General features: G+C 44.4%; 1 protein-coding gene across 1 annotated transcript in view; it reads left to right on the top strand.

The window, feature by feature from the left end:
- FBP2 (fructose-bisphosphatase 2) overlaps positions 1 to 13,923 on the top strand; it is a 51,460-nt gene extending 37,537 nt beyond the window's left edge. Inside the window, exons 6-7 of the mRNA XM_005684137.3 lie at positions 10,189 to 10,308; positions 13,514 to 13,923. Coding sequence (XP_005684194.2) covers positions 10,189 to 10,308; positions 13,514 to 13,708 — 315 coding nt within the window. The 3' untranslated portion in view covers positions 13,709 to 13,923. The remainder of the gene's footprint in view (positions 1 to 10,188; positions 10,309 to 13,513) is intronic.

Raw genomic sequence — 15,198 nt, 5'->3', positions numbered from 1 at the left:
AACAGAGACAAATGAACAAGGATATGTCACTGCAACACTGTTTTATAATAACAACGAAGGAACAACTGAAGTATCCAACAGGAAGGGTTGGTTGAGCCATTCACAATATTCAGGTGAAGTGTTGTGCCACACAGCTATTCATCCATTAGAAATTTAAGTCCTTCTTTATATATTGGTAGTGAGACATGTCCACAAGATAGGCAGTCAATGAAATGGATTACACCATTAATACATGTGAATGTATTTCTGCACACACATATGTATATATAGGATGTGTGTATGCATAAAATGTCTTCAAAATGTGCCATCTTGTTAATAGTGGTTTCTAGAAGTTGATATTATAGAGTTCTTGACTTTCTCTGATGTATGAATATGTACAATATGTCATTGAAAAGAGATCATTGTAACTCTTTCTAGAAATTATTACAAAAACCATTGTCATTTGCAGAGGCAATCAAAGAGTATGCAACCAAGGAAATTGAAAGGGAAAAAGCATATCAAGTAGTTAATTAATAAAAATACTATATTCTTTTTCTGGATTTTATGTTTAGTATAGTAAGAGTCAGCTTTTAAAAATGTGTACTATGTTGTGATTCCTTCTCCCTTATTTTAAATAATAAGTGTTTAAATAAAAAGTGTTTGCTCTTACACTTAAAAAAAGGAGAGAAAATAGACTATTCTGTTTTGAAAAGAAGTGCCCTTGCTGTCCTATAGTTTTGCCCTGGGAAGCCCATCTCCAGGGTGTGCAGGCAGCGTCCCTCCCACTCCTCATTCTTCCGGAGGCCATTGCTTTCTGGCAGGGTCTTTATGTTCTGGCTGCTCTGCTTTCACATGCCACACCCCAAGGAGATGGGAAGTGGACCAGCACTTTTCTATACCATTCACCATTGTGGAAAGAGCAGTCCTCCTTTGCTATTTCTGTCTCTTGCCAGTGGCAGTTTCTCCTATCCCTGACTGCACTCTTCTAGCTGTGTGTCCTGTGTCTGTTCCAAGTGCTTATCATGTACTAACTCATTCAATTCTCCAACAGATTACAAGATAAGTATGAATACCACAACCCTCATTTTACAAATAAAGGGACTGAGGCCCAGAGCAGCCAAGTAATGTTAAGGAGTGCAAGCTCTTACTGCTTGCCACATGACAAGCCAATAAATCAAGAGACCAGTTGTTAGGGCAAAGAATAAGGACTTTATTAGGAAAGTCAGCAGACCAAGAAGATGGTGGACTAGTGTCCCAAAGAACCATTGTTATGCCCAAGTCGCGAAATCTCCCAATGACCACCAGGGAGCCAGTATCCGATGCAAAAGCAAAAGAGTTTTTATTACCAAGCTCAAGTTGGGGCTCCCACCGTTACCGATGCAGCAGCTAAGGAGATGAGCCCCGAACTCTGGGTTAAATTGCTTATATAGGGTATTCTCATGCGAAAAATTAAAAAACCGGGAATTTCCGGGTTGGGAGACATCTAATTGCTTACCTTCTTGTTGGGATCTGACCTGAGCCATGACAGGCTTGACAGGCCACACTAGGCCTAAGCCTCAGGTTCTTGTAAGCATGAGTCATAATTCTGGGAAGCCCCACCAAGGTCCCTGATAACACCAAGGTCCCCGATGACACCAAGGTCCTCCCTGATGATGCCAAGGTTAAATCAATCACCACGATGACCCAAGGTTGAGTCAATCACCACTCACCAACTACACTATTGCTGAGACAAAAGACCGCCTGTATATAAGCAGCTGTGATTCAGAGCTCGGGGCTCTCGTCAAGATTCCACTGTGCTGGATGAGACTTGAGCCCTAGCTCGAGCTAGCAATAAACCCCTTTATGCTTTTGCATTGCTGTGGACATCTTATTCTCTCAGTTTTGGGGACTCGGACACTGGACATAACACTTCTGTGGAAGGGTTAGGTGTTGGGTTCTGATTGGTTTTCATTTCCCGGGCTGGCGACGGGTTCTGATTGATTCCCATTTCTTAGGTTTTTCATTCCCCCCTTCTCAAGGTCCCAGGACAGACCCAATCATGGGTCTGTGACCAGCTCTATGTTTTCTTCCACTAAAGGGGCCGTTGGTATGGCCGTATATTGGGACCTGAGCACCATAAGCTGTGCCGTATTGATGCGGCTCTTGATGAAGGTCATTAACTTGTTCAATAAACACGGCCCGAAGGTGAGTAGCAAAAGTAAGATAATCAGAGGCCCTGTATACCCCAGACGAGTCCTGATGTCCATCTTATGTCCCTCTGTCCTTCAGAAGTGAAGGAGACCTTGACGAGGTTGCAGTCGGGGCAACTACCGGTAAATCGCTTGTTCCACATGTCTGAGGTGATAGGATTTACAAAAGTCATCGTGACCAGGTCCGACGGCCTGGCCACACTCCATTTCCAACAGCCATCATTTGAAGTCACACATTCCCATGCCTTACAGTGACGACTCTGCATGCCACCACAAGTCTTTATCCAGTCATTTTGGGCCCTGGACACGCATAGAAACCCGCTTTTCACAGATAAGCGCGTGCCCAGGAGGTCTCCATCAATTCTTTTAGGTGGAAGTATAAGTCGGGCCACCATGTATTTATGGGGTGCGTGGCAGTCAACTGGTTCAGCACCTCATATGTCTCTCCATTTCATAGTTTCCAGGTTATATTGTAAGGACCGGAGACAAAAAAGCAACTTCTGATCATCTGTTTCTTTTAACACTTCTGCCTTTAGGTTAGGGATTATTGGGGGAGGTATCCCATACATGATTTCAAAAGGGGCGAGTCCCAGTTGGTAGGGTGAGTTCCGCACCCAGTACAGGGCAAAGGGGAGGAGAGCCACCCAGTTCCCACCAGTCTCAGCAACTAGTATTGTTAATGTCTCTTTAAGCGTCCTATTCATCCTTTCTACTTGTCCTGAGCTCTGGGGCCTATAGGCACAGTGCAGCTTCCATCTAGCTCCCAAAGCCTGGGCTACGCCCTGGCTTACCTGAGACAAGAAGGCTGGCCCATTATCTGACCCCACCTGTGCCGGAAACCCGAACCGTGGCAAGATGTCTTCAATCAGCTTTTTGGCTGCCACCTGTGCTGTTTCTCTCTTAGTGGGGAACACTTCTACCCACCCTGAGAAAGTATCTATGAACACCAACAGGTATTTGCATCCATATTTACGCGGTTTTTCATCAGTGAAGTCCACCTCTCAGTAAGCTCCGTTCTTGTCCCCTGTTCTCTAATTCCTTGGTTCGCCGGATGAGGGACAGCGTTCGTGAGCTGGCATGCTTTGCAGTTTGATACCATGTCTTCTATTGTCATCCTGACATCTTTCATGGTAATCTTGGCATGTCTAATCAGGTCTTGCATCTTGCGGGTTCCCAGGTGAGTGGCACGATGCATTTTAGTAATACTTGTTTTCCTAGTTCTTCTGGGAGGATTAGAGAGCTGTCTGCTGCTCTCCACCACCTGGCCAGCTGTTGGGCCATAGGTAGGCTTTTTATCCAGTCTAAGTCTCTTGTTGAGTAATTGGGCAAAGCTGGCGGAATAGGGCTCCCAGGGTCAGGCAGCTGAAGGGTGACTTGTATCATGGTATTCTGGGCTGCATCCCTGGCTGCCCTGTCCGCCAAGTTGTTCCCCCTTGAGATCGGGGTGCCTGGCTTCTGGTGCCCCCAGGCAATGTATTATGGCTAGTTTTTTAGGAAGCCATAAAGCTGAGAGGAGAGCTTTTATTTCTTCTTTGTTTTTAATCGTCTTACTCTCGGCTGTGAGGAGTCCCCTTTCTCTGTAGATGGCCCCGTGTATATGGGCAATAGCAAAGGCATATCGGCTATCAGTAATGATGTTAAGTTTTTTGTCCTTTCCCAACTGAAGGGCTTTGGTTAGGGCGATTAGTTCAGCCCTTTGAGCTGAAGTACCCGGAGGTGGTGCTTCTGGCCACACAATTTGGGTTTCCGTGGTTATGGCCGCCCCCGCATACCTGAGTCCATCTCCAACAAAACTGTTTCCGCTTGTATACCCTGTGACCTCAGCATCTGCCAGAGGGCGATCTTGCAAGTCCTCTCGTGTCCCATGCACCTGGGCCAATATGTCGCTGCAGTCATGGATCAGGGCTTCCAAGTCTGGGTTAGGAAACAACGTAGCTGGATTGAGAGCAGTAGGCGGTAGAAAGATGATCCTGGAGGAGTTTAACAGTAGTCCCTGGTAGTGGGTCAGCCGAGCATTGCTGATCCATCTATCCGGGGGTTGTTTCAGAATGCCCTCAATGGCATGGGGGGCGGTAATATGTAACTCCTGCCCTAGTGTCAGTTTGTCTGCATCTTTGACCATTAGGGCCACTGCCGCAGTCATGTGGAGGCATGGGGGCCAGACTGATGCTACGGGGTCTAGGCGTGTAGACAAGTAGGCCACTGGCCATTTCCAAGGTCCCAAGTGTTGCATCAGCACCCCTTTTGCTACTCCTTGTTTTTCATCGCATTGGTTCTTTCCTAATGCTGGTCGCGTACGGGGGCGGCTCTTACCTTCAGCCGCTAGGTGGTGCAGCTGGCGCTCCCTTTCTCCCGAATCAGGACCTGTTGCCACTAGCAGGATGCGCACCATATTGTGGGTCTGGCGGTCTGCTGCCTTAGCTTGTTTTTCCTCGGGGGTCTCTCGAGTATTGTCGACCCTTTCTGCCACTGTTATCAAATCCTAGATACTCTTTTCACCCACGCGTTCTAGTTTTTGTAACTTTTTCCTGATGTCTGGAGCTGCCTGGTTGACAAAATGCATTATCAAAGCAGCCTGAGTGCCTTCTGCTTCTGGGTCCATGGGGGTGTATTGTCTAAAGGCCTCCATCAGCCTTTCCAGATAAGCGGTGGACTCTCAGTGGGGCCTTGTTGAACATCTCCTACTCTAGCTAGGTTAGTGGGTTTCTGTGCAGCTGCCTTGAGCCCCCCAATAGAGTCTGGCGGTAGACCCGGAGCCTCTCCTTACCTTGTGCCATATTGTAATCCCAGTCAGGTTGCGATAAAGGAAAAGAGGTGTTAATTTCATCTATATTAGTGGTGGGTTCTCCATTTGCCCCTGGGACCCATTTATGGGCCTCATTCTGTATACTCTCTCTCTCTTCCATAGTGAAGAGAATCTGGAGCAGCTGTTGACAGTCCCAGGTGGGTTGATGAGTAAAAAGCACAGTTTCTAGATTAGTTAGATCTCTAGGGTTATCTGAGAACTTAGCATTCTGTGATCTCCAGTTATATAAGTCACTGGTAGAGAAGGGCCAGTATTGATGAGGTTGGTTCCCTTCCTCGTCAGGGGGACTGGCCACTTGTAAAGGGAGGGCAACAGTTGAGTCTACCAGCCCCGCTGGAGACATGGCTCGCCTATGGAGAGTATTTTGTGTGGGCCCCCCTTCTGATGCGTCAGCCCTAGGTGGAGGGATAGCAGGGGCCCGCGGTGGCTCGAGGGGTTGGTAAGGGGGTGGGAAGAGAAGTTCTTCCTCTGTTCTCCCTTGTAAAATGGGGTACAGTGGCGCCGTTGGTTCAGGTTCCTTGGGATCTTTCAGGTTCTTTCCTATAAGTGTCACCAGCACCTGCGCAGTGGAGAATCCCTGTTGAGGCAAGAAAGGTTTTACCCATGGAGGGGGGCGCAATATGAGATCTTCCCACACTATGACATAGGGAACTTAGTCAGGGTGTCCGCTTCGAGGTCGAAAGATGATGTCTTGGACTCAGTGCAGTTTCCAAGTCAAAGGTGCCCTCTGGGGGCCATCCCACATGGAAGTTTGGCCGTTCCGCGCTGCAAAAAGTGATTAATTTATCTTTCTTAATTTCCACACCGAGGTCACGTGCGCGCATCTTGACCTCCTTAAAACGGTCAGTGATCAGGGATAGAGGGGTAGGGCTAGATTGACTTTGCCCCGTCGTTCCTAGATCAGTCAGATATTGGTAAATTAACACAGACAGTACAGATAGCCACACAGACAGACAGAGAGACAGAAGATACAGACCTCCGGGAGTCTGGAGGCAAAACTGAAAGTAAGACGACAGCCTCCGGCCATTCAGCGGGAGTGACCCGCTATCGTCTATGGAGAACAGGGGTACTCTGTCCCCTCCGAAGGGGCTGGGGACGTCTCCCAATGACCTGCACTGGTGACCTGCCGATGTGTCCGCCTGAGTCATATACCGGCTTCAGAAAATAGGCCTTATCAGAAACAAAGAGACAGAGAAGAGCTTACCGGCTGCAGATAACTCTCCGGATCAGTTTCCCTGCGGGGCCGATGGGAGATCCCGGACGAGCCCCCATATGTTATGCCCAAGTTGCGAAATCTCCCAATGACCACCAGGGAGCCGGTATCCGATGCAAAAGCAAGAGAGTTTTTATTACCAAGCTCGAGCTGGGGCTCCCACTCTCACCGTCGCAGCGGCTAAGGAGAGGAGCCCTGAACTCTGGGTTACATTGCTTATTTATGTAGGGTATTCTCGTGCAAAAAATTTGAAAAATGGGAGTTTCCGGGTTGGGAGACGTCTATTGGTTACCTTCTGTGGAAGGGTTAGGTGTTGGGTTCTGATTGGTTTTCATTTCCTGGGCTGGCAACGGGTTCTGATTAATTCCCATTTCCCGGGCTTAATTCGAATTTCCTGGGCAGGTCATAAGTCCTGAACGTAAAGTCAGGAGATCCTGATCTGGGATCTGATTGGCTCGCAGGTGGTGGGGTGAGGTCAGGGGATTTCCAAAGACTCTTTCCTCAGAACTCTAAAATGGAGTCTTTTTTAACAAAATGGGGTGGCTTAGGTTCTTCACCATCTTGCCTGAGTTAGAATTCAGGCCTCTTTTATACTAAAAAGGGAGAGGATGTGGTTGTTTGTTGCAAACTTTTGGTGTCAGGATCCTTTGTTCTTGCAGTTGCCCAGGTAGGTCAGGATGTGATGTTCCTATAAAACTCCAACAAGACAAATGTTATTCTCTGTTCTGCAACTTTTTATTTCTCTGTCTGTGTGTTAGTTGCTCAGTTATGTCTGACTCTTTGCAACCTCATGAGCTATAGCCGCCCCACCACTCCCCCCCACCACTTTGTGTTTCTATATATTTGACTACTTTAGATACCTCATATAAGTTAAATAATGTTGTCTTTGTCATTTTTTTGACTGGCTTATTTCACTTGGCACAATGTCCTCAAGTTTCATCCATGTTGTAATGCTGAAAGCTCAGCTTCTCTGTACACTGGTGCTGAATTGAACCTTGGAGACAGAATTTGGCATGAAGTAGAAAAGAATAGTTTTATTGCCTTTCCAGCAAAGGGGGACACAGCAGGCTCATACTGTCAAAATCATGTGTCCCCTCTTGGAAAAGATAGTGAGAAGTTTCGTAGTAATTGTCCAAAGAGGACATGATCAGCTTGTGGACATTCTTCTGAGGGGTTGGTGGTGGGCTAAGTTGGAGTCAGCATCATCAACCTTCAGGTCCAACTGGTCTGGGGTCTACATGCTTGTGGGTGGCATACCATCGTTAATTGTTATCTTCTTTCACCTGTGGGGGTTTCAGAATCTGCAAAATAGTTCAAAGATATTGTTGTGCGTATCCTTTAATGGGGAAAACAGGACCTTGTCCCAAGGCTGCTCTTGACTGTTTCTCCTTGATCTTCCATCCCCTCCCTTTTCTGATTAACAACTGCTTGAATCTGCCCTTTGTAACTCAGGGACGGTCATGAAGGCTGAATGAAGGCTGCTTTCTGTAATCAAAGAAATGGGGGACACAGAAAGTCTTTGTGCCCAGAAGCCCTAAAGAGCCCTGCTTGATATCAGTTGAGCAAGTGACAAGATTTTTTTTTCAAAGTCCAAATAATATCCTACTGTGTGTTATACCACATTTTCCTTATCCATCCATCTGTCAATGGACACTTAGGTTGCTTCCACTTCTTGGCTATTGTGAATAATGCCTCGATGAACATGGACATGCAGATATCTCTTTGAGATTCTGTTTCCAATTCTTTTGGATAAATACCCAGAAGTGGGAAGAAAGTTTTCATTTTTTGAAAGTTTTTCTTTCCTTTCATTCCCTCTTTAACCCTCTTTGCTCCAATATCAGCCCTTTGTAATCCTCTTTTACATAATCCAGCATCATGTTTTCACCTTATGTTACTTGACCTCTCATGGCATTTAGGGTTGTTTACTCTTCCTTTCCAGCTTCTCGGGTGGCTCAGTGGTAAAGAATTCATCTGTTAATGTGGGAGAAACAGATTCAATCCCTGAGTCTGGAAGATCCCCAAGAGAAAGAAATGGCAACCCACTCCAGTATTCATGCCTGGGAAATCCCATGGACAGAGGAGCCTGGCGGGCTACAGTCCATGGGATTGCAAAAGAGTCGGACACAATTTGGTGGCTAAACAACAACAACAGCAACCCTGTCCTTCGTGAAACTTGTCTTCTTTAGCCTTGTGTCTGGTTTTCCATCTATCTGCCTAACCATCTTCTTCTTTTATTAGTTCCCATAGCTCTGCCTACACTTCTGTCCTGGTACATATAGTACTCTATTCCTAAAAAACCTTTCGGCTCACACTTGTGCCCCCAGAGTGATCTCTTCTAGTCTCTTCTCATAGGATTCAGATCTGCCTGCTCCTCCAGACACCTAGAACTCCACATATCCAACTCTGACCCTCCTATTCCCCACCCCCCACCACTCTACACACACACAAACAAACACACACACCTCCCCCCGACACACACACACCATCTCCCAAGTTTACTACTTTCTGATTTTCTTCTCTGGACCTATACTGCCTCTACCATCATATTCATTCCCAACAAAGTTTGGGGAATCCAGAGGATTACCTCTTTCTTATGCTCATGACTAATCATTTACTGGACGTTACCAACTCTGTTTTCTAAATATTCCTCAAAAAGTGAAAGTGAAGTCACTCAGTTGTGTCCAACTCTTTGCGACCCCGTGGACTGTAGCCAACCAGGTTCTGCTGTCTATGGGGATTCTCCAGGCAAGAATACTGAAGTGAGTTTCCATTTCCTTCCCCAGGGGATCTTTCCAACCCAGGGATCGAATCTGGGTCTCCTGAATTGCAGGCAGACTCTTTACCCTCTGACCTACTCAAGTTAGCTCAAGCTACTCATTTACCCTCTGAGCTACTCAAGTAGCTCAAGATACTCATTTTCTTCATCCCAAATTCAGACCTGCATTCTTTTACCTATTGAGAAATCTCTTAATTGGCATCTGAAGGTGTTTTGTATGCTTAATATCATTATGTAAATAAAATGGAGGAGGCAAAATCTCCCATGTAATTTTTAACATACAACTTGAATAGTGCTTTCAAGATATTGCATGTGTATGCACTTCAGAAAGTATTTCCCCAGCAGCTACTTTTTGCCCCACACCAGGCTGAACTCAGGGTATGATGCCAAGATCAAGCAGACAGTCTTTTCCACAAGGATGTCACACACTGATGGAGATATCTGGCTTATAAATGCCTATAAAATCAATGCACTTTATAGTGGCTGATGCCACACAAAGCATTGGATATTTGCTCTAAAAATTTTTGGCGTTTCCTTGTACTGTCAGAAAATTATTAGATTAGACACAGAAATCTCGCATGGGTCACTGAATGAGGAAAAAGCAAACCTGCCCGAAGGAGCCTTCCATGAGATAGTCATGCCTTACTGATATGCCCTACGTAAGGGAAATCATGAACTTTGACTTATTTCTTTCAGAGCAAATCTTCTTTTTGTTATAAGACTAATGAAATTGATGTTTACACGGAAGCTGTTTTATTTCTTTGAATGATTTCTAAAGGTATTTAAAATAATTTTACCAGTGGATAAACGCTGCTTACACTAAGTGCAAAAGTTGTCATGGTTCAAGGGGATCTCGTTTTCAAGAAGCTAAAAAGTGCTCTGAACTGTGAGGGCCAAGGAGGAGATTCAAAGAGGAGCCCAACAGTTGGTGTTTGTCTATACTTCTTTTTCCAGTGTTTTTTTTTTTTCCCCCTCATTAGCTTCTGTCTTAGAACACATATTGTCTCTCACTTTAAGTAGTCCAACATTTAATGAGTCCAATTACTAGTTGAGGTTTGGGAACTCCTAATGGTCAGCTACATAATAATTTCAATTCCTAAGCTGGTGGGTAGAGGAAAGAGGACCTGGAATGTAGAGCTTACATCCACCGGATGTGTCACCTGAAGTAGGTACTGACTGCTTGCTAAACCCACTGCATCTTGCCTCTCCCCTCTCCATCCTCCAGGACGGCAGTGCTCCCTATGGGGCCAGGTACGTGGGCTCCATGGTGGCTGATGTGCACCGCACCCTTGTCTATGGAGGAATCTTCCTGTACCCAGCGAACCAGAAAAGTCCGAAGGGCAAGGTAACTCTCCTCTGTCCGCTGGCTGAATCTGCTCAGGGAGGCGGTCACAATTCTCTTTCTCATCATGCCTGTTTTTGGCTACCATCTGTCTGCGAGTGGCACACAGAAACGAAGTATATATCCCATTAATAGAGTTCTAAGGTTGTGGCAGAAGGTCTGGAGGAGGAGGAGGCTGAAGTTGTTGGTGACTGTCACTGGCCATCACTTCTGTGGCTCTCACACTCCTCAGTTCACGGTGAATCAGCTGTGTTCATCCCCCACTTTCCACATGCTGTGTCTTTTTGCTTCATTACCAGCTGATTTGGATCATAGATCCTTTTGAGAACTTAATGAAACTTTTGAAACTTACATGAAACTCATTACATGTAAACATACACATTACATATGTTGTCAGGGGGTTCACAATAACCTGAGGATGACCCAAGAATTTCCTAGAGAGTTCCCAGAAGTTCAGGCTAAGAACTTTTGAACTACCTGTAAAGGTAGCTTTGGGAAGATCTCATTGCAACTTTATGAAACAAAACCTAAAATACCTGTGTTATCAAGTGGGAATCCTATGATCCTAATGCATCTGTCTTGAATAGACCCTGCCATGGAAAGGTGTCTGATTTTTAGCCAGTCACAGAATCATAGGTATAGGAGACAAATTCAAATAAATGTCTGCATATTCTCTGACACACTAACAACTAGCCACACATACACGCATCTCTCAGTGTGGGTGATCTGATCTGAATTATTGGAATGCCAGATTCAAAGCCATGATAAGAAGTCTAACACAGCACGTGAAACCAGAGAGATTTTAACATGCAGGTTGGTGTATCAGGCATTTCTCTTCCTGTGATGGTTTAGCTCTTGTATATCAGCTTGTTGGACAGATAAATCTAATGAGCAGAACAGTGCTAAGGAGTATTACATGAGATCAAGTAGAAGATGTGGAAATTCTCAGGTAGAACCACATTTGCCATCTACTCAGTTCTAACAAGGAGAACATTAAGACTACTAGCTATTATTAAGATATTTAAAATTAGTCAGAAAATATCTACATATAATTACAAAAATATTTCCATAAAATATATAACTGCATATATAGATCTACATTCATAGTACCATATTCAAAGTACCATTGGTTTCTTTTTTAAATTTTTATTTGGAGGATAATTGCTTTACAGTGTTGTGTTGGTTTCTGCCATATGACAATGTGAATCAGTCATAAGTATACATATATCCCTTCCCTCTTGAACCTCCCTCCCACTCCCCACCCCATCCCATCCCAACATAGCACTGGTTTGAGCTCTCTGTGTTACACAGAGACTTACCATTATCTATTTTACATATGGTAATACGTATGTTTCAATGCTGCTCTCTCAATTCATCCCACCCTCTCCTGCCCCTGCTGTGTCCACAAGTCTGTCCTCTGTGTCTGCGTCTCTATTCCTGCCCTACAAATAGGGTCATCAGTACCAGTTTTCTAGGTTCCATATATATGTGCTAATATATGATACTTGTTTTTCTCTTTCTGATTTACTTCAGTCTATATAACAGGCTCTAGGTACCACTGAGTTCTGATCTCCATGTTTTAGCTCTCATGGTCTCTGTGACCATGTTTGTGTGAGTGGGTGGGTAGTGGGGTGTGACTGCTTCTCCTCCTATTGTCTCTGTAGAGCAACATAGATTTTAATTGTGGGGGAAAAATAGATTACATAGCCTGCAGGTAAAGGCACCATGAAGATCTGGACACTGTTCTAAAATGAGTTTACTGCAACAATATCTTAAGGTCAGAACAAAACTTGGTTCCAAGCTAAGTTTGATGTAAGTATCCATGTCCTTATCTATCTATCTATTTTTTAATAGCATCTGAATTAACATGGTACAAATAAAAGCATCCTATTCTGTTTCCCCAAAATGGAAATAAATGCCCCCTACAGTTTTAACTTACTTTCTGCTCAGAGCCTGGCTCTCCAATTCAGATGGGAAATAGTTTGTTCCTCTCTTTGAAATAAAAATAATTTAAAAATCATCACAAGATGTAACTATGAAGAAAAGAATGGAAAGAAGTTGTGCAGAGCTGGATCAATCACTTTGAAAGCTGATTACAGAAAAGGACATTTAAGTTACAGATTTCATACCTATGAGGGAAGGAAGGAGAGGATAGTGTGATATAGAGTCAGAGCATGCAGCAAGAACGTCACCTGGATCTATGTGATGTGTGTGCGTGTGTCTGCTGTGGGTCAGGGGGTGAGGAAGAAGTCAAAACATAATGACAGAAAAAGACCCAGAAAGGACATTCAATCAGCCCATTTCAATTCAGCTCACCATATACTAACTGGACACAGGATTGACACCTAGTCATCTCATAGTGCCCTTTAGCAGGGCATTTCTTTCTCAGAACAGGCACTGGATCCATGTACCCGGCTTGGCAAAAAATGGTACAACTGATTTCCCCCCATTTCTGCCCTCCACTGGGAGCCCTTGTGTAGCATACACCATAGCCTTGTTTGGACACGTCCTACATGTCAGGCAGTACTAGGAATGAAGATGCCACAAACACCAACCTTAAGAGATGCCTCCCCTGCCCTCAAGGGAGGGCGTCCAAGGAGGAAGGCAGATGTTAAACAAACCTCAGAGTCAGGATTATCATGAAAGGGGAAGTACAGGATGCTGTGGGAGAGCAAGCAACAAGAGACTAGGCAACTCAGTCTAAGGGATCAAAAGAAAAGGTCATCTAAACACCAGAAAACTCTTCAGCCAAGTTGACACTTGAGCTGTTCCTCCCTCCCATCCTGGACATTGTGGTTATCTGAAGAGACCACCCAGCACTCTCTAGGTGACCCTCCGATCCCATCCAAGCTTGACTCTATTGGCCTTAAGGTCTGGCATGTAGAGACTCCTAACCTGGACCCAGAATCACTTCACCTCATTGACGAACTAGTGAAGAGTGAACACTAAGATCTGATACTCCCAAGTCTCTCATAAGCACCAAGGTCAGGTAGCTATTGACCGGAGGTGTCCCCAAAGACATATGTGATCAGCATCAGCTGGGGCACCCAGCCTTCTGGAGAGTGTTGGTCTCTGACAGCCGGCTCCCCTGAGATGGGCAAATGTACTCGCACTAATGAGACAGAGGCTCAGCAGTTGGAATTCCTCCTGGAGTTTCAGGTGCATGGCAACTTGGAACACTTGTCCACCTGACTCTGTTTCTCCTCAGCTCCGGCTCCTGTATGAGTGCAATCCTGTGGCCTACATCATCGAGCAGGCGGGAGGCCTGGCGACCACAGGCACCCAACCCGTGCTGGATGTGAAGCCTGAAGCCATTCACCAACGAGTCCCCCTCATTCTAGGGTCCCCGGAAGATGTACAGGAATATCTCACCTGTGTGCAGAAAAATCAGGCAGGCAGGTAGTGAGTCTGACCCACAAGCCCTCTTCTCTTTGTATGTGCTTTGTTAGGGACCCTAGATGAATAAGTGAGTGAATGCTGGTGATGAGAGACAAAAGGTAAACCCACTGAATCATGTGCAGAAGAGCAGCAGCCCACTGCTCACGACAGGTCTAGAAACCAGAGGCAAGTTTGTGCTCAGTGTAAAGGGCTGAAAATAAAACCCGCACATGAAAAGAACAACTGTGATTTGTCTTCTGTCATGAACAGTGGTAAATAGTGTTGTTATTTATCAGCCTAAGTAATCAGCAGCTATCCCTTGTGGGCAAAAAGTACAGAGGTCAGTTAAGAACTTGTCTTGGCTGAGAATTTGAACCTAATGTCTTAATCCTATAGTGATTAATTTCCTTTCTTATAGAATAGATGCATCTATTTACTATATAGACTCATTTCATATATACTTATAAATATATATATTTAATGCATATAAATATATCCATTATAGATATTTAAATGGTGACTTAATTTCTTAAAAGTTTTTGTCTTATTGTGGATAGGCTTTGAGTTATAAATTTCATGGCTATTAAATTGTAAAATTTTGGATCAAGCAAACAAAGATACATCAGGTCAAAGTCAAGCCATTTTTAGGAGCAATGATTTGGATGACCAATAACTATTTGAATGGAAAAACGTGGTCACCTGTTGACAAAGTCACATACTAAGTGGAGTTAATATTTAAAAATTAATACCTAGTTTTCTCAGCCTTGTGACTTTTCCTTTTTAATTTTTTGGGGAAATACTTTAATCTATTCTAGATCCTAACCCGAGTACACTGGTTAATGACTTCATTTGTCCAAATTGTGTTATGATTGGGATGGGTGGCATATGCATCAGAAATCTGTTTACTTTTCCGAGAGTTGCTATATATGTATATAGACCTGGAGGCCAAAAATGCCTAGTGAAATATTCACGAACATATCCAGAAATATAAAACAAAGATATACATCAGGACAAAATCAGGCTTAACTCCAAATTTCAAGAATGATTCAATATCAGAAAATCCATTAAATAACGCATTGCTGCTGCTGCTAAGTCGCTTCCGTCGTGTCCAACTCTGTGAGGCATTAGATTAAGGCAAAAGGCAATGGTGGGGAAGTGGGGGCTTGGAGAAACCATGGGAAGAAACATTCCTTCACTTTAGCTTTGGACAAGGTGGTTCATATAACACAGAGGTGGATTTCAATTTGGATATAATTCAGGACTCAACAATGTTCCTCAGCCCACCTCTGCTTGGCAGCAGTAAGAGAAGCAGTAAAATTTAAGCATAATCAAAAAGTTTTCATCTCTCCCTACAAAACACAAAGATTTTCTTTCTCTAGGAAAAAATCTGATGCTAAGCAATGGGCTATTAATGCTTTATTAGACAGTTCATCTGAAATTTATATCTGAAATAAGATTCAAACTGAAGTCTTCACTTCTTAGGAATAAATTGATATGGTGCATTTATAACACATG

The sequence above is a fragment of the Capra hircus genome, chromosome 8 (assembly GCF_001704415.2).
Source record: "Capra hircus breed San Clemente chromosome 8, ASM170441v1, whole genome shotgun sequence".
NCBI classification, from domain to species: Eukaryota; Metazoa; Chordata; class Mammalia; order Artiodactyla; family Bovidae; genus Capra; species Capra hircus.
The sequence above is the reverse complement of the archived record's forward strand: the minus strand, read 5'-3'. Positions and strand labels throughout refer to the sequence as shown.